At 46.1% G+C, this 22,647-nt stretch overlaps 1 protein-coding gene across 24 annotated transcripts in view; it reads right to left on the bottom strand.

The window, feature by feature from the left end:
- Rapgef1 (Rap guanine nucleotide exchange factor 1) overlaps positions 1-22,647 on the bottom strand; it is a 113,117-nt gene that overhangs the window by 48,419 nt on the left and 42,051 nt on the right. For 17 of the 24 annotated variants that reach the window (XM_060389798.1, XM_021643199.2, XM_060389790.1 and 14 more), the window contains exons 2-5: positions 11,881-12,017; positions 11,312-11,425; positions 5,683-5,861; positions 2,313-2,469 (exon numbers count right to left, since the gene is read on the bottom strand). In XM_060389798.1, the coding sequence (XP_060245781.1) occupies positions 2,313-2,469; positions 5,683-5,861; positions 11,312-11,425; positions 11,881-12,017 (587 nt within the window). Of the gene's footprint in view, positions 1-2,312; positions 2,470-5,682; positions 5,862-11,311; positions 11,426-11,880; positions 12,018-22,647 lie in introns of those variants that run through there. The other 7 variants (XM_021643432.2, XM_060389802.1, XM_060389796.1 and 4 more) reach the window with 2 other exon arrangements.

Genomic DNA, 22,647 nt, shown 5'->3' with positions numbered 1-22,647 from the left:
GCTAAACTACTTTTAAAAAAACCTGTGAAAAAGTTACTTGCTCTCAGGCACTGGCAAGTTCAAGTTCCACAAGCTGTACATGTCCACTCCCATCCCCAAGGGTCACATTGAGAAATCAGCAATTTTTTATTCAAACATTCCTTCTTCCAAGTAGTACAGCTATGCTTTCATAACTCTACACAGAGCCTCTACTCTGGAGCGTCCTGAAGCTCCTGGGGAAACCTGACCTCTCTTTCAGCTGTTTAGCTGTTATGACATTCCATCAAGATCAATTTGATGGAAGAAAACCTAAACAATGTCACCTGGAAAATAATTTTGATTTTCAGAAGCCAGGATAAGAAAGAGCAGCAAGGGTGTGTGATCCAGAACTCGGCCAGAAAGCATGGGAGGATCATGTCTCACGTCACCCAATGACTGACTGAAAGAAACTTCAGTCAGAACTGAGAAATACACTGACTGTTGCCCAAATTCTACAATGACTATGGTCAACACCCACAAGCCTCTTTGGTTAAAACTGCTGATAGAAGTCTGGCGGCTCTGTGATAAGAGAGCATGGAGGCACTCAGAGGAGACACTCAATGCCAGCTTGTTGCATCTCCTCCCCCAAAGTGAACCCAAAGTCCCCTGCTGACACAGCAGCCTCTAGAGGTGCTGGGGTTTTAGCTGCAGCCCATTGGAGAATAATTTCCCCATCGAGCACTGCCTCCTTGGCCTTCTCTCTGTAACTTAAACCCTTTGGGGTCTTTGTTCTGTTTTCTAGAGCTTCTAAAGAACACCACACTAAGAGGCATGTTTCAGGAACCTAATAGTCTGGCTGAGTTAGAGAAGCCTTTCTGACTTAGGCTACGTAATGTGGTTATAATTTTGGATGAGGGTCTATAAAAGGGACACAGCTAGGTCAGGCGTAGTGGTGCACACCTGTAATCGCAGCAGCACCCGGGAGGCAGAGGCAAGAGGATTCCTGTGAGTTCAAGGCCAGCCTGGTCTACTAAATGAGTCCAGGACAGCTAGGGCTATACAGAGAAACCCTGTCTTGGGAAAAAAGAAAAGAAAAGAAAAAAAAAAAAAGGGACACAGCGTTTCTAAGCCACATCTATAAAGCACGAATTTAGCTCCACATAAATAATATAATGAACATCTATGTATGCCTATGGGCTTTGTGTATTCCAGGCATTGTTCTAAAGCATCCTGAATTGACTAATCTAATCCTTCAGTGCTACGATGCAGGGCACTGCTGTTACACCTGCTTGTTGAGGGAATAGCTTGTGCCTGTATGGAAACTTCAGCTGTCAATAATAAATCTGATGGCCTAAAACTTAGGCAGGAAATAGGAGGTGGGACATCTAGCAGGCAGAAGAGATTTTGGGCGAGAAGCAGGTGTGTGGGGACATCTAGCAGGCAAGATATGAGGAAGATGGATGCATGGTGTCTGAGCTCAGGTAACCAGCCAGGACGTGTCAGGATGTAGATTAGTATAATGATAATGGGCTACTTTAAGTTATGAACTAGCCAGAGAAGAGTCTAGCTATATGGTCTATGTATCTGTATAATATTTAATGAATTTCATGAGTCATTATTTCAGGAGCTAAGGGATGGGAGAAATAATATTGTCCTACTACACTTGCTTATGGGTATTTTCAAGGGGACCATCAAGATGAACTAAGGCAGTAAACTGCCCAAGCCCACAGACTAGGGATTCAAAGCAGGCCATATCCTAGGCTGGCCTCTTTTCACTACCTAATAAAGCCTCTTAGAACTGCTCCTCCTGCACAGCAAATCCCTTGCCATATTGTGTCCTCTACTCATCTCACCTACTAGGATTTATAACATTAGTTAGTTTGGCTTCTGGGCCCCAATTCTAGACGCTCTATAGTCTTTGCTTTGTATTCCAACCATGCCTCTTAATCTCCTATGAGGCTATCTACAATGGCTGGATAGTAATCATATTGATCATACCATAGAGAGCAAGTACATTCAGTTTCAACTATTCAGCCCTGCTTTTCTACCCGAATCCTAGATGTTCCTATGACATGAAAAGGTAATGGTTGATATACTGGAGGTTTTGCTACAGGCCAGTACAAACAATTTCCACTGCATCAAGCTGCTGCACGTTCTCTGCCACACCTGGGCATATAGCCCAGAGAGGACTGAATATCAGATGCAGAAAGGGCTGATGGTGCTTGAGAATGAAGTAGTTAATGGCCAGAACCAGCCTATACCACATGTTTTAAAAATATTCACCCGACTGTTTGGTCTAAAATGCAGTCTCAGCTTCCAGAAGGTTGGCAGCCTGGAACCTGCTCATTCATTACCTTCACTCCATCCAGCACAGCTTTGATGACTCCCTTCACAGTCGTCACCATTTCTTTATCTTCCGAGTTCACACCCTCTAGCATCACCTGGTCAGACCATCGGATGAGGTTGGCAAGGCTCTGGTACACTCGGCTATAGCAGGAGGAGAGGGCTGAGCTACAGGAAGGAGAGGTTTAAGATTGTTATAAAGTCTGTATCATGACCCTAATAGCCACAGAGCACTCAGGCAGAACAAGCATCTTAGTGGTCAGGGAACATTTCTTTTTATAAAATCCATGGGTTTTGTTTGTTCTTTTTTGTGAGACAGGGTTGCTCTGTAGGCAAGACTAGCCTTGACTTGATGTCTTAATTTTTCTGCCTCAGCCTCCTGGTGCTGAGATTATAGTCAAGAGCTCAAGGGCTACTGTGCCCCAGCTCATTTGTCTTTTTAAAATTTCATTTTCATTTCATTATATTTAGTGTGTGTGTGTGTGTGTGTGTGTGTGTGTGTGTGTGTATGTGTAGGTCAGAAGACAACCTGAAAGAGTGGGTTCTTTTCTTTCTACCACGTAAGTCCTAAAGAGCAAACTCAGGTTGTCAGGCTTGGATAAGAGCCTTTACCTATGGGGCTCTTTTTCCTCTATGACTCCTTTTACAGACAAATCTTTTCTTTCCTTTCTTTTCATATTCAATGGAGGTTTTATGGAAGTTTATATTCTAAGCTGTTACAATGCCTTTTTTTTTTTTTTTTTAGTGTGTGTGGTATATAAGCATGTGTGTACAAGAAGTGTGACGACGGTGTGTGTGTGTAGTCAGGAGGCTCCTGGTATACTGTTCTGTCATACTTTTCCTTATTTCTTTGGGACAGTTTCTTAGTGAAACTGGAGGTAGGCTGGTGGCCAGGAAGTCCCAGTGTTCCTCTTGTCACTGGATTTTGTGTAGATACTGGGCTCTGAACTCAGGCCCTCATGACTGCACGGGAGGTGCTCTTACCCACTGAAGCATCTTACCAGTCCCTATCATACATACATCATATGTATGTGTGTGTGTATATATATATGTGTGTGTGTGTGTGTGTGTGTGTGTGTATATCATTATGTATGTATATATAATTTCTCAAATATATCATAAAATTCCATCACAGTAGCTTCTTCAAACTTCATTTCCCTCTACAACATTCTGAGACGAGCTGTTTCCTCCTTTCAGTTGCAAACCACTGGACTGGGTCAGAGCTTTGTGAGTTTGACAATCATTATGATGGATCACAGAGTCAACAGGTTTGAGGAATTTTGATGGTAGGACCAAGACAGCCATGCATTTTGAGATCTGGCTGTGGTTTAATAGAGCCTTCTTATCTTTGCTCAGTTTCATCATCCTTAGCAATGTGACTGTGGCTGGGTGGAGATGATTTCAAGGACTATGTTAGAGTGGCCTGACTGTGGTGATACATTGTGTGCTCATGTGCATCCTGCGTATAGCAGCAGCCTCTACCTCCACTACCACTGTGAGGTCAACACACAAGGTAGAAGCCCTTGATATTTGGGAGAGCCTTAATGAGGTAGACTAGCAGCCCAAACCCACAATTCTTACAGCTTCTACATACTTTTTCCCCCCCTTTTTTTTAAATTAATTAAAGTTTTTAAGACAGGGTCTCACTATGTCTAGAAATTATTGTGGAGACCTGACTGGCCTTACAGAAATCCAATTGCCTCTGCCTTCTGAGAGCTGGGATCAATGATATGTGCCACCATGCCCAGGCCGTAAAGATGAGTCTTCTTAAGGAATTCTAGAAAGGGTTACTATTTTCATTCCAAATTTTATGCATTGTAACAGAAGAGCAAAAATAACCACTCCCTCATTATTAGAGCAGACACTTAGAAAGCAAGGGTACAATTTAGAGAAAACAATGCAATACTGTAAGACATGACTAACTTAACATGACAGCAAAGGTCTTTAAGCACTGTATCAATGACGCCCTATCAAGTGCAGCAGCACCAGGAGGGGCTAAACTTTCGGCCAGCATGGCTACACTCTGCATGCACCAACAGAACACTCTGTAAGAAGGAAAACAACCCCCTCCAGTCCCTGAGAATGAGATGAGCTGGCCAAGAAGCTTGGGGATGTGGTCAAGGGCGCCCAAGGATGAGGTGGGGGGTAGGGGATGGGAGCTTGCCTCTGGAAAGAGCCACCCGTTCTGCAGCCTGTCTGGCAGAGAGGCGGCCCTGGGAGCATGCCTGACATTAGCCTCAGGTTCTCTGAGTTTTTGGTTCTTTTACCTCCTTGCCAATCTATCTGCTTTTTCCAAGCATTTTCTTTTCCTTCTCCTCTAGGAAGCAGAATAGGAGCACTGAGTTCTCACACTGCCTTCTTCAATGTGTACCAAATAATAAGCATTTCATCACATGGTGGGGAGCTCAATTTTAATTCCATTTTAACTCTTCCCTGATGGGGGGCATTACATGAGAACAGAGGAATGACAGCATCTAGAGATAGCTATCTCCACATCTGATGGCCACATCTGCTGAGATTATAGGCTCTTTTTGTCAAAGGAGATCACTGAGTCTTCCATGGGGTGAACTAGGGGAGAGCTACAGCACAAGTAGCAGCACCCAACAGCACCAGCAGCATAGGGAGCCAAAAGCCACAATTCCCAGGGGTCAGCCAGCAGAAGCTGGGGAGGAAACCCCAGGCAGAACATTTCTTGGAAATAAAGATACAGTTTATTATATGTCTCAGAAGAAAATAGAGAACTTCATTGCCAAGTTCTCAAAGTCATTCATAAAAGCTCAGTCTCATGGGGTTAAATGGGCACTAGGCTGCCTTGAAAAATCCACGTAGAGATACATGGATTATGAATGGGCACCGTGGACAAAACCCCAGACCCATCAGTCTCTTCAGAGAAGTTCCTGCCAGCTTGGAGATTGCATCTAGCACTGCTTTCTTTGTTATACTTAATAGTAATAAACATGGGGCAAGCTAACCTGCAAAAAGAAAACGAACCCTAGAAATCAAAGGCTGCATGGGAGTCTTGGCCTGGTATGGGCAAGGGCATCTTGATGCCCTGCCTGATCAGATGATAATCCCAGCAGCTGAGGACTTGAATGACAGGACTGAAGGTCATGGTAAGTGATGATAGTATATTTGAGAGTATGTCCAATCCAATATGATCACTGCTAGCGAGCTAATGCACAGGAAATGACCACAGCTCAGAGGCATCTGCTAGGAGGTGGTGTCGGCCAGCATTCTGTCCTCTGGAGGAGCAACAGCCTTAAGGCTAGGAAGTGGGAGCAAGTGGAAGACTCCTTTCCCCTTACTATTTCAAATGCCCCAAACCAAGGTACCTCTAAGCCTCCCACTGCTGTCACAGCTAAGGACCTTCAGGGGACTCACCTGTGCTGGATCCGAGGGTCGGTCTGCACCAAGGGTAAGATGGCCTCCAGCACCTTGCTGGCTGACCCTGGGAGCATCTCCAGGACTTTCTTATCAATGGCCATTTTGTCCACAATGGTCTTAAAGTAGCGCAAGGCACTGACAACCTCCTTCTCTTTCTCCTCCAGCCAGCACAGGTTCTGAAAGGGAATGTCATGCTTAAGGAATGAAATGAGATTAAAGGGAGCTATTCTGAAAACAGTGAAATCTATACACTAGCTTGACACTCCTGCAAATGGAAAATGTTTCGGTATCAGAGACCAAGCCAGATTGTTTCTCTAGGGATTGTGATTAGGAGACAGAAGCTAACAGGAAGAAAGACAGGCTTAGGACTAGAAGGGTCACTTAGAGACTTGGGGATTCCGTTCCCACACTCTGAGATCCTGAAAATACTCTCCTCTGCTTCTAATTGGCTACCTGAGATAGCACTTCTTATCTCCCAGTGTGCGGTGAGAGCTCAGTGAGGACCTGACGGAGCAACAGTCATGCCCCAGGGCACATATACTTATCCTAGAATTAAACCCATGATTTAAAGATTTGAGGAACTGGCAGCATTCATAGCCCACCCTAGATCCCCACACAGCGCTACTCAAATTATAGCTCCCTTCTCACTAAAGACATGTGATATCCAAAGGACTCTAATCCCAGGGCTGACGGAGGAGATGAGGAAGCCAGAACCAATGTCAGTAATTCAGTGAATACTAGTGCAATGGCTGCTAATGCATTTGGGCACTCTGATTCCAAGGAACGCTATCTAGAAGGAAAACAAAACAAAACAAAACAAAAATAAAACAAAACAATCCAAAACAGAACCCTGTACTTCCCTTCCTAACTCCAAACTCTTCTTCTTTCTCCTAGATTGTGGGTAGCCTTGGATCCACACCCGTCAGGGCATACATGTCCGGTTTCTTTCCCCGACCTCCCTTCTCCAGTGGCCAAGATCCCAGGGGGTGGGCAGAAGCAGACTTTGAGAGTCATCTAGAGTGGACAGTTCCACAAAGGGACAGTCTACACAAAAAGTGAGGAGGTATGTGGACAGGCGAAGCTACCAGGTGTGGGTTCCCTAAGGTCCAGAGAATGTGAATAGCAGTAACTGAGGGCAAGAAGTTTAAGCAATATCTATAAATACATGGCAAAAGTATTATGCAAGGTGATTATCCTTTTGAATAGTCAATCTCCCCTCTCCCCAGGTAATGTCAGGGAATAGAATTTAAAACTTTAAAAAGCCAGTATTTCATAGGAACTCTGAAAGAAAAACCAATAAACAGATGTAAACAGTACTTTAGTCAGATAACTTCCAAAGGCCTGGCATGGCTTCTTGGGGTGCTCTACAGACCACCAAGAGCCCTCAGCCTTCCTTGTGTCCTCACTGTTTTCCTCCTATCTTGCCTGTCTCCAAGAGCCTGAGCTCTGGTTTCTCTACTGCCTGGATAAGAGTGCTCAACATCGCCGTAACCCACCAGGGCTGGGCCAGGCTGAGTAACCAGGACACATAGTGCTGGCGACAACATGGAGATCAGTAAGGCTACAGCAGGACAATGAGAACAGACACTGCTGTCTTGGCACATCAAAAAGTGCTGGAAGGCAACAGTGATAAACTTGGTGAGGAAACAGGAAGTATTTTAGAAAGCACGTCACACACACAGGCTAGAGTAAAGCGGGAGCTGGGAACAGTTGAAAGCGCAGGGACTCTAGAACAGAAAGGCTTTTCCTGTCATTGAGAAATCAAACCAGCCACATACAGGCCAGGCTAACTGGACTCAATAAATGAGCCAAGTAAGGACTCAGCCAAGTCAGGCAGCATCTGTTACCTTCTAACAAATCCCATGCCTTAATCAATGGTCTCTTAACGCTCTGTACCCTCTGAGCCCTTCAGGTGTTCCACTGGTTAGCAGTCAGAACTCGGGGCTGCAGTTGCCTCAGAATGACAGTCAACCTGCATGCCTCTCCCACCCCAGGGGAACAACAGTTAATACCACTTGTCCCCAGGAGCTTGGGAACCCTGTGAGGCTGTTAATCCTAGGAGGGCTTAGATCCACACCAAGCTGGACTTGGGACAGTAGATTCCAGTTCCTTGTCTGTGGACGGTGACTGCATCTGCCTTGTGATATGAAAGAAGTCAAAGTGGGTGCCTGAAGCTGGAGCTCAGGGATCACTTGCCTACCATAACAAAGGCCATGGGTTCCACCCCAGGGTCAGTGTGAAAATGCAGGAGGAGAAAGGCTGTAAAGTCAGAATAGGGAGGAAAGAGTCAGGTCACAGCTGCCACTCTGAGTGCTTCAAGCCACCCACAGAGCTCTGCACTTCGGATGCACTTGTTTGTGTTCAGGCTCCCTACAGAACAGATGCGATGCACTTGTTTGTGTTCAGGCTCCCTACAGAACAGATGCGATTAATTCTTAAGTGGGGAAATTGAGGCTAGGAAGGGAGTAGGTAGGTAGGTAACCTGCCCCAAATCCCACAGCTGGGTGACAAAATTAGAAATGAACCTAGTACGTTTCATTCCATGGTCTGGACAGTACAAAAAAGGCAGATCAAAAGTGTGAGGAAGCTCGTGTGGTGGTGCACACTCACAGCTTCAGCATCCAGGAGCAGAGGAGGTAAAAATACAAGTCTGAGACCAGCCTAACATCATGGTTAGACCTGCTCTCACACACATGGTCCCAGCAACACAGAATCCCCCCCCACACACACACGTGCGCGCACGTGCCATTCTCCTTCCTGGTAGTGTGATGCCACAGTACCTGTGCTTTTCTGTCCTGAGCCACTGAACAGGACAGCTATAGAGGAAAACGAAGGAATACAAAATGGCCCTGGTCTTCAGCTACTGCCTCACATCAGAGCAGCATTAGACACCCAGCTTGTACCATCAGGGACCCTGCTCTACTGGCAGCGCTGGCCTCTCTGCTTCATGGAAACTAAATTGTATTCATAGCACCGAAGCACAGTGGGTGGGGAGCAATTAGAATCAGCATGTAAAAACTGGAACCGGGTTGGGTTGACGGTGCATGCCTTTAATGTCTGCACTCGGAAGTCAGAGGTAGTCAGTCTCTCTGAATTCCAGACTAGTCTGGTCACATAGCAAGTTTCAAAACAGCCAGGGCTACAATAACATAACACAACAAAAACCTGGCACTAGAATCATGTAAAGACATTATTCCTTCTTCTGTACCTGACAGCCAGGTCCTGCAAGAAGGCATGACTAACAGAGCTCAGCTGTGCCAGGTCCTGCAGCAGGGGCATCTCTCTGCCTGCTTTTCACGAGACCTGCAGAGCTAAAGGGGAAAACGCTCTAGGAGTCCACAGGAAAGCCCTCAGGATCCAGCCAAGGTCTAGATGCCCTGATGGCTGGAAAACTCATCTGATCTGCATCCCTTCTGGAACACTGTTAAGTGATCATATAGATAACGGTGGTCAGCTTTGGACTCTCAGGCTGTGACTAAACTTTCTCTGCTACTTTTAACAATACAGCTCAATGCTAGGCTTGCTAAAAGGGTCTAAAAGAGCTGACATCTTTTTTTCTATGAGAAGACTACTGTGTCTAGATAAAACCAGGCTGGAAAGACAGTGGCATATAGTGGACAAATAGACTTAATTAGAAAACTTGGGCCACAGACAATACTGTCTATTAGAAATAACTAAAGCCCTCTCCACATGACTAGAGCAGAATAAATAAAGCAACAGGTATGGAACCACAGGGGCTGGACAAAGAGAAACTCGGGAAGCAGCAATAGTCTGGATCTGCACTCAACTCCTGTGTGTTTAACAGAAAAAGTCACATGTGGGATAACAGGAAACATATATGCAAATAATCTGTAAGAGGTGACAGAGAATGAACAACATATGATGACAGGCAGCAGCAACTTCCCCATAGCACAAGGCTTCTGGACACTGTCCTCTCTCTCACCTGTGTGCTGCAGCAGGCTCTATTCCGGAGGCTGCACTAAACAGCAGTTCACACTGGTTAAGGGCCTTGGGACAGCAGGGCTGAGTTTTACCGCTGAGGCTGGACTGCCGCTCCTGCTCTAGGGCAGGACTCAACTCAGCACTACAAACATCCAGGGCCTTGGGGAAGACAGCCTGCTGCTACAGGATGCACTGCTGCCTCCTACCTACGGGACATCCAGCAGCTCGGGCTTCACCCTCCTGAAATGACAACTGAAAATGCTGGAGCCTGCAGACACCTTGCTAAGTGAAGGGTATGTTTATATCAAAGTTTCCTGCATGACCTTTCTTTGGACAATACATAAAGAAAGGAAAGAGTCCAGGATTGAAGTGCTCAGCACTTTCCTATCAGCATTCTCTTGCAGAGCCAAGCTGTTTGTCAGTAGGTCAGTTATGCTGCATGGCCTAAAGGTGTGTGTGCTGTGCCTTCTGTGACACACAGCAAGACCCTCTCTGCTCAAGGCTCATCCATATGGAAGTAGAGCACCTGATAATGCCAAGTACTGCCCTCTTGCTCATGGGCAGCAAGTCATTCAACACAAGTTCCTGGCTCACAAACCTTACTTTTTCTTTAACTAGACTTTCAAGGTGCTCTGCCTGCCCACATAAACAGGGGAATGTTTGTGAGCCACATTAAACTGACAGTTATGACAACAGTTCTGCATTCAATTGCCCTTGGACAGTTACAGGGACAGGGGATCAGTTCATCTGCAAAACTTGATTTCATTTTACATTGCTAAATTTATTTTTTAATATAAAGTAGTGTACCAAAATGAACATTTAGATTTGTGAGACATTAACAAACACATTCAGGCTTGATTTCTTCCCAGAAGACATATAGCAGCTGAGTATGCTGGCATATACCTGGGATCCTAGCATTCAGGAGACAGAGGCAGGAGGATTGTACTTTAAGACCAGCTTGGGCTAGAAAGCCATGCCCTATCTCAAACAAAACAAAACAAACAAACAAAACCCAGGACTGAGGCTGTAGGTCAGGGGTAAAAGTTTTGCCTAGGAGGCCTGAGGCCCCGTCAGACCCTCAGACCACAAAAGAGCCCCAAATACTCAGGCTCTGGAATCGAGGGTCTGTATTCAATTCTGATTTAAGCACTGCTTTGTGGCTTTAGCTAAATAACTCCCCCCCACCACCATCTATAGAGACTCTTTTTAAGCAGGGCAGGTTTCTGGCCAGGGCTGTTGAGAAGAGAGGGGGTGAAACACTCAGCATAAGGCAAGGAAGAGGCCCTGTCAGTGTCAGTGCTGCTGACACAGGTGCTCCTTGCTGAGAACCTTGCAGTTGGCAAGCATCCCAAGGCTTTAGAAGCCTCCTCAATAAACCATACACATCATCTCAGCAATTCAGGGGGAGAGCAGCCACTCTGGAAAGGTGACACTTGCCCATCAGCCCCAGCACCCACTAGACATCACTCTTAAAAGGACCCAAACTTTGGCTGTGGAGTCTGAGCTCCCTCCCCATCAAGACCACTCAGATAGATAGATTATATCAAATATGTGAGCCCATATTACTGTCACCCAGCTAAGACGCAATGACATCACCACAGGTATTTTTCCATCCCCAGACCACGGACCAGAGTTCTGCAGTGGAAGGCAAGGCAACCCCAATTGTTCTTAATGTCACACTAACCTTCTGCCTCTGAGACCTGGAAGCCACAGCACTGGTGGACATAAATTCTACTGCCTGCTGCTCCAGATCCAAGGGGATAGGGTAGCCCTCTGGTAGAAATCTGTCTCTTGCCTCCTGGAAGAGAGGAAACCTGGATTCCTACAGAGCTTGAAATGGACGTTGCCGGCTGGAGGGAGAGGCTAATGAGAATCAACAGCTGTCCCATACATCTGACTCAGCTGGCCCTGCTGAGCTCACTAGTGCTGGAGGGTGTCTTTAGACGGGATGCAGGGTTTGTGAGTCTCAGAGCCCAGACCCTGAGCTTCAGGCCATCAGAGCCCTGTGTGAGAGTTCCCCAGGGTGCGAGGCAGCACCAGGTGAGCACAGTGCTCTGAGCCACTTTAAATGCCCAGAGGATGATAGAGGACTGTCCAAGCCACTGGCTGGACTGACTATCAGGACAGGAACGCCCCATCCTAGAGGCCCCGGGTCCTAGGGACACAGATGGCCCGAGTCAGTGCACTTACACACAGGCAGCCCACAGCTGCCTGCAGGCCGGGCCAGGAGAGACACCTAGAGATGCAGCTTACTTTGCTCACGGGCTTCTCAGGGATCTTCGACACCTCGGCTGGCTTTCCCTTCTTGGATGGTGTTCTCTTGATTTTAGGAGAGTGGAATTTGTCCATCAGCTTCATGGTGAAGGAGGAGAGATGAGAACGCTGAGAGTCTGAAAACACAGAGGCCTGACTGTTAGATGAGGAGGCAGAAGCTGCGCTTTCTTATAGAAATGACTGGGTCTTTAAGCTAAGATTTCCTTCTTGAAAGAGTCACAGGAAAGGGCATGTGAAACACCCCCCGCCCCTTTCTTTTTGAGACAGGGGTTCACTGTGTAGCCCTGGCTGTTCTGGATTTAGCTCTGTAGACCACGCTGGCCTCAAATTCAGAAATCCACCTGCTTTTGCCTCCCAAGTGTTGGGATTAAAGGCATGCCTAGCACTGCCCAACTCAGAACCCATTTGCTTACAATGTGTCGATTTTTGCGAATTCTACCTGTTTTGATGGTGATCAGAATCATGAGCAACAGAGGTAGGCAGAAGGAGTATTTTTAAAAAGATTTATTTTATTAATGAGTGCTTTGCCTGCACATATGTCTGTGTACCACATGCATGTCTGGTGCCTGAGGAAGTGGTAAGCCTCCATGTGGGTGCTGGGAATTGAACCTGGTTCTTTCACAAGAACAGCAAGTGCTCTCAACCACTGGGCCAACTCTCCAGCCCAAAATTTATATATGTATGTATGTAATTTTTTTTAATGTATGAGTGCTCTGTCTGCATGTACAGCTACATGCCAGAAGAGGGCATGCAATCCCTTGATAGTGGTTGCTGGGAATTGAACTCAGGACCTTTGGAAGAACAGCCAGTGTTCTTAACTGCTGAGTCATCTCACCAGCCCCCAGAATACCCATTCTGGGGTATTAAGAAGAACTTGCATTAAAATGCATTAAAATTCAAATGTCCATGGCCTGGGTTTCACCCCGAGAACCATAGTAAATAAAACAGGACAGCTTCCTGTAGCAGGACATTGTCAATCCCAGCACCTGGCAGGCAGAGGAAGGCAAAGCTCTGTGAGGCCCAGGCTACTCTGTTCTGTATAGGTGGGTTCTAGGCCAGCCAGGGCTACATAATGCTCTGTCTCAAAACAAAAGACCTTGCTGGTTCCAGATGAACATCTAAGCAATGTCCAAGAGAAACAGTAAAAACACCAGAGAGGTATATAGATGTTAAAACCTAACAGGAGCTGGGTATGGTGGTGCACGCCTTTAATCCCAGCACTTGGGAGGCAGACCCAGGTGGATCTCTGTGAGTTCAAGGCTGGCCTAGTCTATAAATTGAGTTCCAGGACTACACACAGAGAAACCCTGTCTTGAAAAACCAAACCAAACCAAACCAAAAGAACCTATCAGGGAAGGCCTTTGGAATTGGTTTCCTCATTCTTCGGTGCAGGGAAGTACAAGTGACGAGGTCTTAGGGGTGGCAGCAAAGACAGAAATGAAAGCAAACCCTCTGGCCTAAGATAAAAGACTGAATGATTTCCTAAAGCAGGACATGTCAACGGTGTCTGTTGTCACTTCTCCCAGTCAGTGTTGGACTGGAAGATTCTTACAGGGTAATGAGAGAAAAGGCACTCAGCTCAGAAGGAAGCTGTAGCCCTTCCTCTGTGTCTATGTCTGTTTTAAATAGGGTCTCATAATGTGGCTCAAGATGGCCTCACAGTGAATCTGCTTTGGCCTTTGGAGTTCTGGGTCACTGGTGTGCAGTAGCACATCCATCTTTCTATTTGCAGAGATGGTTTTGTATATGGAAACTCTTAAGCAATCCACTGAAGAGCTTTGCTAGCACTGGGTAGGGGAGACAGCTCAGAGGCGAGTGCGGTGGTTTTCTTGTGTGTCCATGGCCTGGGCTTTGCCCCAAGAACCATAGTAAATAAAACAAGACAACTTCCAGTAGCAGGACATTGTCAATCCCAGCACCTGGCAGGCAGAGGAAGGCAAAGCTCTGTGAGATCCAGGCTACTCTGTTCTGTATAGGTGGGTTCTAGGTCAGCCAGAGCTATATAATGCTCTGTCTCAAAACAAAACAATAAAAATTATCAGTAAGGCCACAAGACACACTATCAACATACAAAAACTATTTGTATCTTTATACTATAGCAATGAACAACCAAAGTAAAATTTAAAAAAACCTTTCAGTCATATAAAAAAACTGGACATCCTTGGACATAAATTTGACAAGACAAACTTCACACTTATACTAAGCAAACTATAAAATACTGCTGAAATTAGAGACAACTAAACTATGTAGGAAAATATTCCATGTTCTTGGATCAAAAGGCTTAATATTGTTACATCAGTGATATTTCCTAATAACAACTTGGTATTCCAGAGAATCCTGCTAGTTTAATTCTTTTGGCAAGAGCCAGCACACTAACCCTAAAATTAGTAAGGAAATATGAGAGATCCAGAGCAGTCACAAAACAAATAGCAAAGCTGGATGACCGGTATATCTCAACGCAAAACTTAAGGCACATAAACCAAGACAGTGCGCTACTAGCATAAAGATAGACACACTGATCCAAGAACAGAACTGAGACTCCAGAAATAAACTCTTACGTCTAAGCTAACTGATTTTCAACAAGGATATGAAGGCTACTGAATGGGGGAAGGGAACAGCTCTTTCCATAAGCAGTGTTAGGGCAAGTAGGCACTTGACTGTAAAAGACTGAACCCCTGCCTTACACCACATACTACATGAGCTTCAAATAAGTCAAAGATCTAAATGTATGAGTTAAAGCCAAAGCTAAAGAGTTAAAACACTCAGAAGAAGTACAAGTGGTTTTGTGGCCTTGGATTTGAGCCTCACTCTTCACTGTAACACCAAAGACACAAGTAACAGAAATAAAAACAGATAAATTAGAACTCCTTCCACATTAAAATCTGTGCTATAATGACTGCATCAAGGAAATGAAAGGACAACCTGTAGGACAGAGAAAGAATTTACAGATGACATATCTGATGAGGGACTGCATGCAGAAAAGAAAAGCATTCTGGGGAGCTGGAGCTGGAGGCATCATGGTATATGCCTCAAATTCCAGCACTTTGGAGGCCAAGACACCAAGACTACAAATTTGAGGCCAGCCTGAGCTACATAGCCAGACTCTCTCTCAAAAAACCTCAAACAACCAAACAAACAAGGATATCAGTGAGATGTGGCTAAGTGGAGAGTTTGCCTCACTCAGACACAGCCCTGCATTCACCATGCAGCAATGTAAAAATAACAAGAGCAATGACAATAAAACTTTTACAATTCGGCTGCAGCAGACAACGAACCCTTAAAATGAGCAAAAAGGCAGAAAGGGATACTAAGAACAACATGTATCAGCAAGTGCTGGTGAGGACTGGGTAAACCGGGAGCCTCAGAGGCTGATGCTGTGAGTCTAACAGCTGCACTGGCAAACACCTGGCAGGTCCTCATACTACGGAACACACCGTTCTAGCAATTCCATTCATGAGCACTTGTGCAAGAGGCGTGAGGAGAAATATCTATAGGGCATGCACAGAAAAGCTCAGAGCAGCAGTTTCATCGTGGCAAAAGGTGAAAATAACTCAAATGCCCAAATGCCTGTGAATGAATAAATAAAATATAGTATATACACCCAGTGGAATGGTATTAGGGAATAAAAAAGAAATCAAGCCCTAACCTGGCAACAGTAGGGATAATCTTGAAAGCATTATACTAAATGATGACAGTCAGACAGAAAAGATGACTTATTGTGTGACTCTATTGGTTTGAGATGTCCAGAATAATAAGTCCACAGAGACAGAAAGTAGACCAGTGGCTGCCTAACACTGCAGCGGAAACAGAGAAGGATGGAGAATGACCATTAAGGAACATGGGCTCTTCTCGGGGAGAACACAGATAACATTAAAATCCACTGAGTTTTCACTGGATGGTTGCACAAGCCAGAAAGTTACTCAAGAGCATTCCACTGTACACTTTATTGAGCAAATAAGACACACAAATGACACATCTCAATAAAGCTGACAGAAACAACCAACCAGCACACTGGGCAATTTGGTAATCTATAGCCACCTTTCTTATTATGCTCATTAGGCCAGGGGGTGGCGGTGCCTACCTTTAATCCCAGAATTTAGGATGGAAGGCAGGCCGATCTCCAGGTTTGAGGCCAGCCTGGTCTACAAAGTTAGTTCCAGGACAGCCAGGCCTACACAGAGAAACTCTGTCTCAAAACAAAACAAAACAAAACAAAACAAACAAAACAAAACAAAACAAAACATCCTCACTGGAGTCAGGTGGTGGCAGCACACGCCTTTAATGAGGCAGAGGCAGGCAGATCTCTGGGAGTTTGAAGCCAGCCTGGTCTACAAAGTAAGTTCCAGGACAGCCAGAGCTACAGAGAGAAACCCTGCCTATTAACAAACAAACAAAAACAAAAACAAAACAAAAAACAACAAAGAAAAAGGAATATAAGTTCCTCTCAGGCTATACCTGTGTGCTTTGGTGGACTGACAGCATCTGGCCCACAGAAGATGCTCAGCAAACAGTTCTTCAACAAATGAACACACCAATCACCCAATACTCTACCCCTGCAAGAACACAACACAGCACTGCTGCTTTCAGCAACAGCAGAGAGCCACAGACAAAATACTCAAAACTGGCTTGAAAACTGAAGAACAAAACATTCATGTGCCATGGGGAAGTAAGGTATCTATAATTTTGAAAAATAAAAAGTGCTCCCTTAAAAATTCCAGCAATTTAGTGCTAAAGCAAAAGTTGTCACCAAACAAAAAACATAGTAGCTGTATTTCAGGGCTGTCACTGTCGTCACTGTTGCATGCAACTTATGAGCAAAGTTCAATTTCTTGGTCAAAAACATTCCAAGTGGTCAGACAGGATCAGATAAACCCTGGCCCATGAAGCTTGCCAGGGAGCCCAGAGGCACTCAGCACCACACAGAAGAGTCTCGGGCCTGCACTCAAACACAGTCACAGCAAACCCTGCTTTAGGCTGGGACTCCAGAGCAGCATGAAGCCAGCACCTTAAGACAAGGTTTCTCTGTGTAATTGAGCCCTGGTTGTCTTAGACTTGCTTTGTAGACCAGGTTGCACACATATAGACAGGTTACTGAGGATGTGGTCAAAAATACAGACTCCCTACCTGTCAAACAGCACTACCATCATGCAATAATGATGCGGTTCATGCCATACCAACACGGTGGCCACTTCGATGGGTGTGATGGTTTGAGTGGGAATGGCCCCCATAGGCTCATATATTTGAATGCTTAGTCCCCAGTCGTTGGAACTGTTTGGGAGGTGCGGTCCTGTTGGAGGTGTGTCACTCAGGGTGGGCTTTGATGTTTCAAAAGCGCACACCATTCCGTTAGCCAGTTCGCTTGTGCTCTTACACACACTCTCTCTCCCTCCCTCTCCCTGTTTGTAGATGAGATTGTGTGCTCTCGGCTAATGCTATAGCACCATGCCTGCCTGCTTAATGCCATGCTATCTGTCATGAATGTCTTAGACTCTAACTCTCTGAAACTGTAAGCCCCAATAAATGCTTTCTTTTATAAGTTGCCTTGGTCATGCTGTCCTATTAGCAACTGAAAGATAACTAAGAGGGAGAAATGCATTTCTGCTTTCCTGTACTTTACACAGCTATACAAGGGAGGCACAGCCACAGAGGAGGGTGCCTCTCTGGAGTTCCTTTGCCATTGCTACTCTCCTGTCATATAGGTAGCCACCCTGCAGTTGTTCGGGCTGTCATTCCTGTTTTCATAATTTCCATCCACATATATAGTTTAACTTATACGTTTGTGAGCATCACACATAGTAGCGTTCTGTATACAGTCTCTGTAGGCCTGTTAGCTATCCACTCAGATGATGTAGGTATCCTTGCTTTCATCTGTAATACTGTTTTTTTTTCTGCTTTCCTACCAATGCTCACTGGTCTTGGCTTTTGGCTTTTATTAACAATGCTGCTGCAGACACATTCAGTATGTCTCTTGGCCACGCAGGAGAATGTCCTATTAAACTGACAGATTGCAAGGCATGTCCCTTATTTAACCTTACAGTGTCAAATAATTCCAAGGGGCTGTGTGATTTTACAATTATACCAGAAAGGTTAAGGGACCCAGTTGCTGTAAGACCTAAATCAACTGGGAGCTGCCGTACACACCCCCATGCATGTTTTCCACATAGCTGTGCTGAACCACAGGGGAAAAGCCCACTTCCACGTGAAAATGCTAAACGCTGGCGCTCTATGACCTATACATCTGCAAAAACTTGAGAGGCCACGAATAGAAGCTAAAATTGAGTCCCTCATTGTTCGGTGGGGCATTAGCAACGAAGGTCACAGGTTTCCAAGGACTACCGTGCTAGTCCTTTTCTACCTGGGAAGAGCAGCTCATGTAACATTATAATTTCTGGGTAAGTGACAACAGTGCTACTAAAGTAGCCACGAGCTGCATGCCCCCTACCTACAAAGGGTGAAGGAGAACACCCAGCTTACTCACAGATCAACCCCAGCAAAAAACCAAGCAGATCAAACCACACAAAGTTGGCCAGTTTCTTCCAAAGTGCCCGCCTAGTGCCGGGATTTCATTCTTAGATCTTCTGCTTGCCCTTCGGCAGGCCTAGCAGAGATGTCTGTCTGCTGCTGACAAATGTGTGATCAACTGGCCTTTCAAATGTAACTTGCAGTGGCAGCTGGGATCCCAACTTAGTAGCGGTTTCTGTCAAGGCTTAATTCCACCCTGAGATGGGAAGCCTCTAAGCAACACCCACACCAGGAGTCACACAGTCAAGGTCACTATAGACAGGACTGGCTGTAGCAGCTCTGCAATGCCTGCAGCAGTGCAGAGCTCTGGCCTTTGGTTTTTTGCTACCTATTCTATACTGGGCTCAGCACTGCATGCCTGGAAGGCTCTAGAAATCGCTTACTTCATTCAACACCCTCACCCCTGCCAGAGGAGGAAGGGCAACTGGGTGGAGAAGTGTCTATAGGATACTGGGAAGAACTGTTTTGAATACGAGGACTTCATTTTTAAGTGCGTACCCTGTGAGGATCTTGCAGATTGTAAAGTAGAGATGAAGCTGAGGGGGTGGAGGGTATCATGGGCACTTTAGGACACACAGCTGTGAAGTCAGATGGTCTGGTGTAACCTAAGCTTGGCCATTAACATGGATACCTCTCTGGGTCTCTTTCAAGTCTCTCTTCTACCTCTTCTTGCTTACGGAAAAGGCCTAACTGCAGACCCACCTCCTCCTCTGGTGGTTATGGGGATCAAAAATGACCCTATGAAGGATGGAGCCAACAGACTTGACCCAGAAGAGATGTTTAGTAAATAACAACCATCATTGTCATCTGGCAACATCGCCAGACCTCTGCCAACACTCAATAAGCAAATGCTACAAACAGCCCTAGCTGAGGGGAGCTGAAAGCAACAATTTCCATATTTAAAAAACCCTACATTACTCAACATAGAGACATTCGTGTGAAGATGGGGGAAGAGGGTGTTTGAAGTTTTGCAACCCCAAAGGCCTGTCCAATAAACCACACCCACACCTGTGGACCCAAGCATGGAAATACTAAGTACATCATCTTCCTATCTCAAAAACCAAAAAAAAAAGAAAAAAAAAAAAAAAAAAAAAAAGGAAGGGGAGGAGGGGAGGCTAGATACGAATCTGAAGCTCCCCCCACCCCCACTGCAGAGTTGTAAGAGGAGTATTGTAGTGGTGCTTGAGGACAGCAGATGGGCAAATAAAGGCACCTTCGGGAAATGGAATCCCCTATCACAGGGGACTAACCATCCATTCCCACCTACCAAGCATAGATGACTCACACAAAGAGGCCACATGCAAGAAGAGCACATGTTAAGAGAGCATCTCTGCAACTACACAGCCATGGCAAAGCACAACTATTATTCCGGGAGTCAAGGGACTAGTTTCACTTGAGGCAAGGCCACCACACAGGAGGGCACACACTTCTGGGGACACAACCTACAAGTTCCTTACACGTCTGACTTCAATGTGTTTTCCACACTGACTGGGGTCCAGATCAGGAAGCTCAACTGGCTTCAAGGCCTGATCCTTAAGGCAGGAGCATCTGAGGACCACATTCTGCTCTCCACCTCTTACTGCCTTCCTCCCACTTTCAGAATCAGGGAAGAGGAGCTTCTACTTACCTGACTCTTAAAACCCCAAAGACTACAAAGTCTTAGTCACCTTGCACTTTGGCACTTAGCTTAGTAGCGCGTGCAAGTAAATAAATAAAACACGCTCATCAATAAGCACAGAAGAATCAGTAATTCTGTAACCTGAACAACTAGTGCATTCACTGTACCTAGGGTGCCACCTGACTGGAGGTGATGCGTGTCAGCTGTGTTCAAGCTGGTCTAAGCAACAGAGCCAAAAACCTGCCCCTCCCACCCCCTCTAGCTCTCTAGAGAATGGTGGGTGTTTGGGGCCTTACTTGGCAACAGAAGCCAATGGGAGCCACACAGACAATTTATAGCACTCTCAGCCCATTTTACCCAAACTATCGCTATCCAGCAGACAATTCAATTCCTGAGTTACTTTTTGTTTTCTTACACTCCACTACAGTATGGAGTTTACACTTCCAGCATGTTTTATTCACACAAGCCGTTTTTAGGATGCCCAAACTAGATAGGGCAATTCTGGGCCCTCCTCTTCCATGCCACGCAAGTTCCCGGGACTAGACTGGCTGTAACTGCTTCTAGGTTACACCTTCTAGTAGCGCATGGCTGTGGAATCCAAGTAGATGCGCTCACCTTTAGCTGGGCTCCAGGCTAGGAAGCCCCCTCCACACTTCCTATGCTAGGGATTGCAGGGCCTGAGAGCCAAGAGCACAGATGTGCAGAAAGCTGGACAGAATGCTGTGGACCAGGAGGCAGAATTCACATCAGAGGTGCGGCCTTTTAATTCTCTCATGAATCCTGCCCCTCCCTTCCCTTCTCCCTCTGGGAAAGAGACTGAATCAGGCCATACAGAGCAAGCACTAGGTAGCTTGGCCAGCTGCTCATTCACTCACTCCACACACCTGGAGCCAAGAGGAAGCTCCAGACTCAGCCTTCTGGCCAAAGCCAACACAGTTCCTTCCCCAGTCATAGTGAAACAGCATCACAGCCACCTTTTCTGTCATGAAGCATCTTCATCAATGCCAAGTGTTCCGAGTGCTAGACAGCACACTTGGCCCAAAGGCTCATGCTTTTGAATTACAGCCACAAATCATACTGATTCAGGCAAAACCAGACTTCACTGACTTAAGGTCACTTCATTTCCAGCCAAATGTAAGCCCTGCCCCCATACACATGCCACTACCACTGTGTGTGCAGAGCACTGTCAGGTGTGGAGTTATGCATGGCTACGTGTTATCTAGATGGTGACAAGACCTGGACCATTTCCCACCAGAGGCTTTCTGAAGCCTCATCTCATCTGATCCCAGGGCCCCCTTCCAGAGTGGTTGTGTCCTCATTTCATACAGAAGCTTTGAGGTTGAGGAGGTGGAGCAGTGATGGGACTTGAGCCCAACCTTGGTGCATTTGCCAGCCAGCAGTGTCTGCTTTAGCAGTAGGAGAGTGGTATGCACGCTACAGACTGCTCAAAGCAGACCCAAGTCCAGAGGTGGGAGAGCTTGGGGTCTACTGTTGTCCCTGGAGTAATATTTCCTCCGGGTCAGCTCAAAAGGTTGTTTCCTTCTAACAAACCAGCACCTACTAGGTGCAAAGTGCAGCTCCTCTCCCTACCTACCCATCTACTCATCCACCCAGATATACGAAAACACAGACAGATACACACAGACACAGACAGACACACACCCCCCCGCACATGCACAGCTTTGTAGTCAGGCTTCCCATTGTCCTCTCTGAAACTCATGCCCAGCACGAGAGCTGTCTACTGGATGTGCTCTCAGCCTTGAGCGGGAAAGCAAGTCTGCACTGGACTAGAGAGTCTTTCTGGCCAGCAGACTTGTAAAAATGAATCAGCTCCTGGAAGAGCAGTCACTGACTGTTAACAGCAGCATAAGCAGCAGTAGCACATCAAAGGCAGAGTGCTTGGGAGGAGGAGCTGAGGCCACACCCTGCTCCGACCTAGAGAAGGTAACGGATAGGGACTACAGTGTATTTTTAAACCTCAATGGGAGGAACATGTAGTTCAGAGATGCCTAGAATTGCCAACATGTGGCTGGAAAGCAGGAAAGGGGTTCTTCTGAAGTTGCCAGGTTCCCAGTTCTAAGTGTGGTCTGTGAGCACTGACAAAGCCCTCTACTAGTCATCTCCTCTACTAGTGCTAACTCTCTTCTACTTCTTTAGCACTCTTCCACCTCATGCCTGGGAGAGGGCTTCAGTAAAAGTTGAGGGGCCACCCAACTTCAAACTCCTGCTGGGAGTTGCTGGGGAGGCTGACAGAAGACGATGGCCTAAAGCAGGGTCAAGGCAGGGTCAACCAACTTTTTGGTGGACCACCAAAAAAATCCACCAAGGCTGCAGTGAAGGATCTCCAGGACAGGGGGCACTGCATCTTATGGAAAGGACTTATCTCTTTGGTGACAACACTTTAGGCCTGTTTTGAAGCAAGCAGTCTCCTGAGGCAGATGGCCCCCTCATTCGGGGGAAGAAAGGCAGAAACCTGTCTTGTTCAACCTTAGAGTTTGTCTCCGATCCCTTGTTAATAAGCAGTGTTACAGATTCTGGGTCGGCCCATTCCACTGACCACAAATTGGCTGAGAGACTCCAACCAATTCCACACTGGCCATTTGCAG

The sequence above is a fragment of the Meriones unguiculatus genome, chromosome 8, assembly GCF_030254825.1.
Source record: "Meriones unguiculatus strain TT.TT164.6M chromosome 8, Bangor_MerUng_6.1, whole genome shotgun sequence".
Classification (NCBI taxonomy): domain Eukaryota; kingdom Metazoa; phylum Chordata; class Mammalia; order Rodentia; family Muridae; genus Meriones; species Meriones unguiculatus.
The sequence above is the reverse complement of the archived record's forward strand: the minus strand, read 5'-3'. Positions and strand labels throughout refer to the sequence as shown.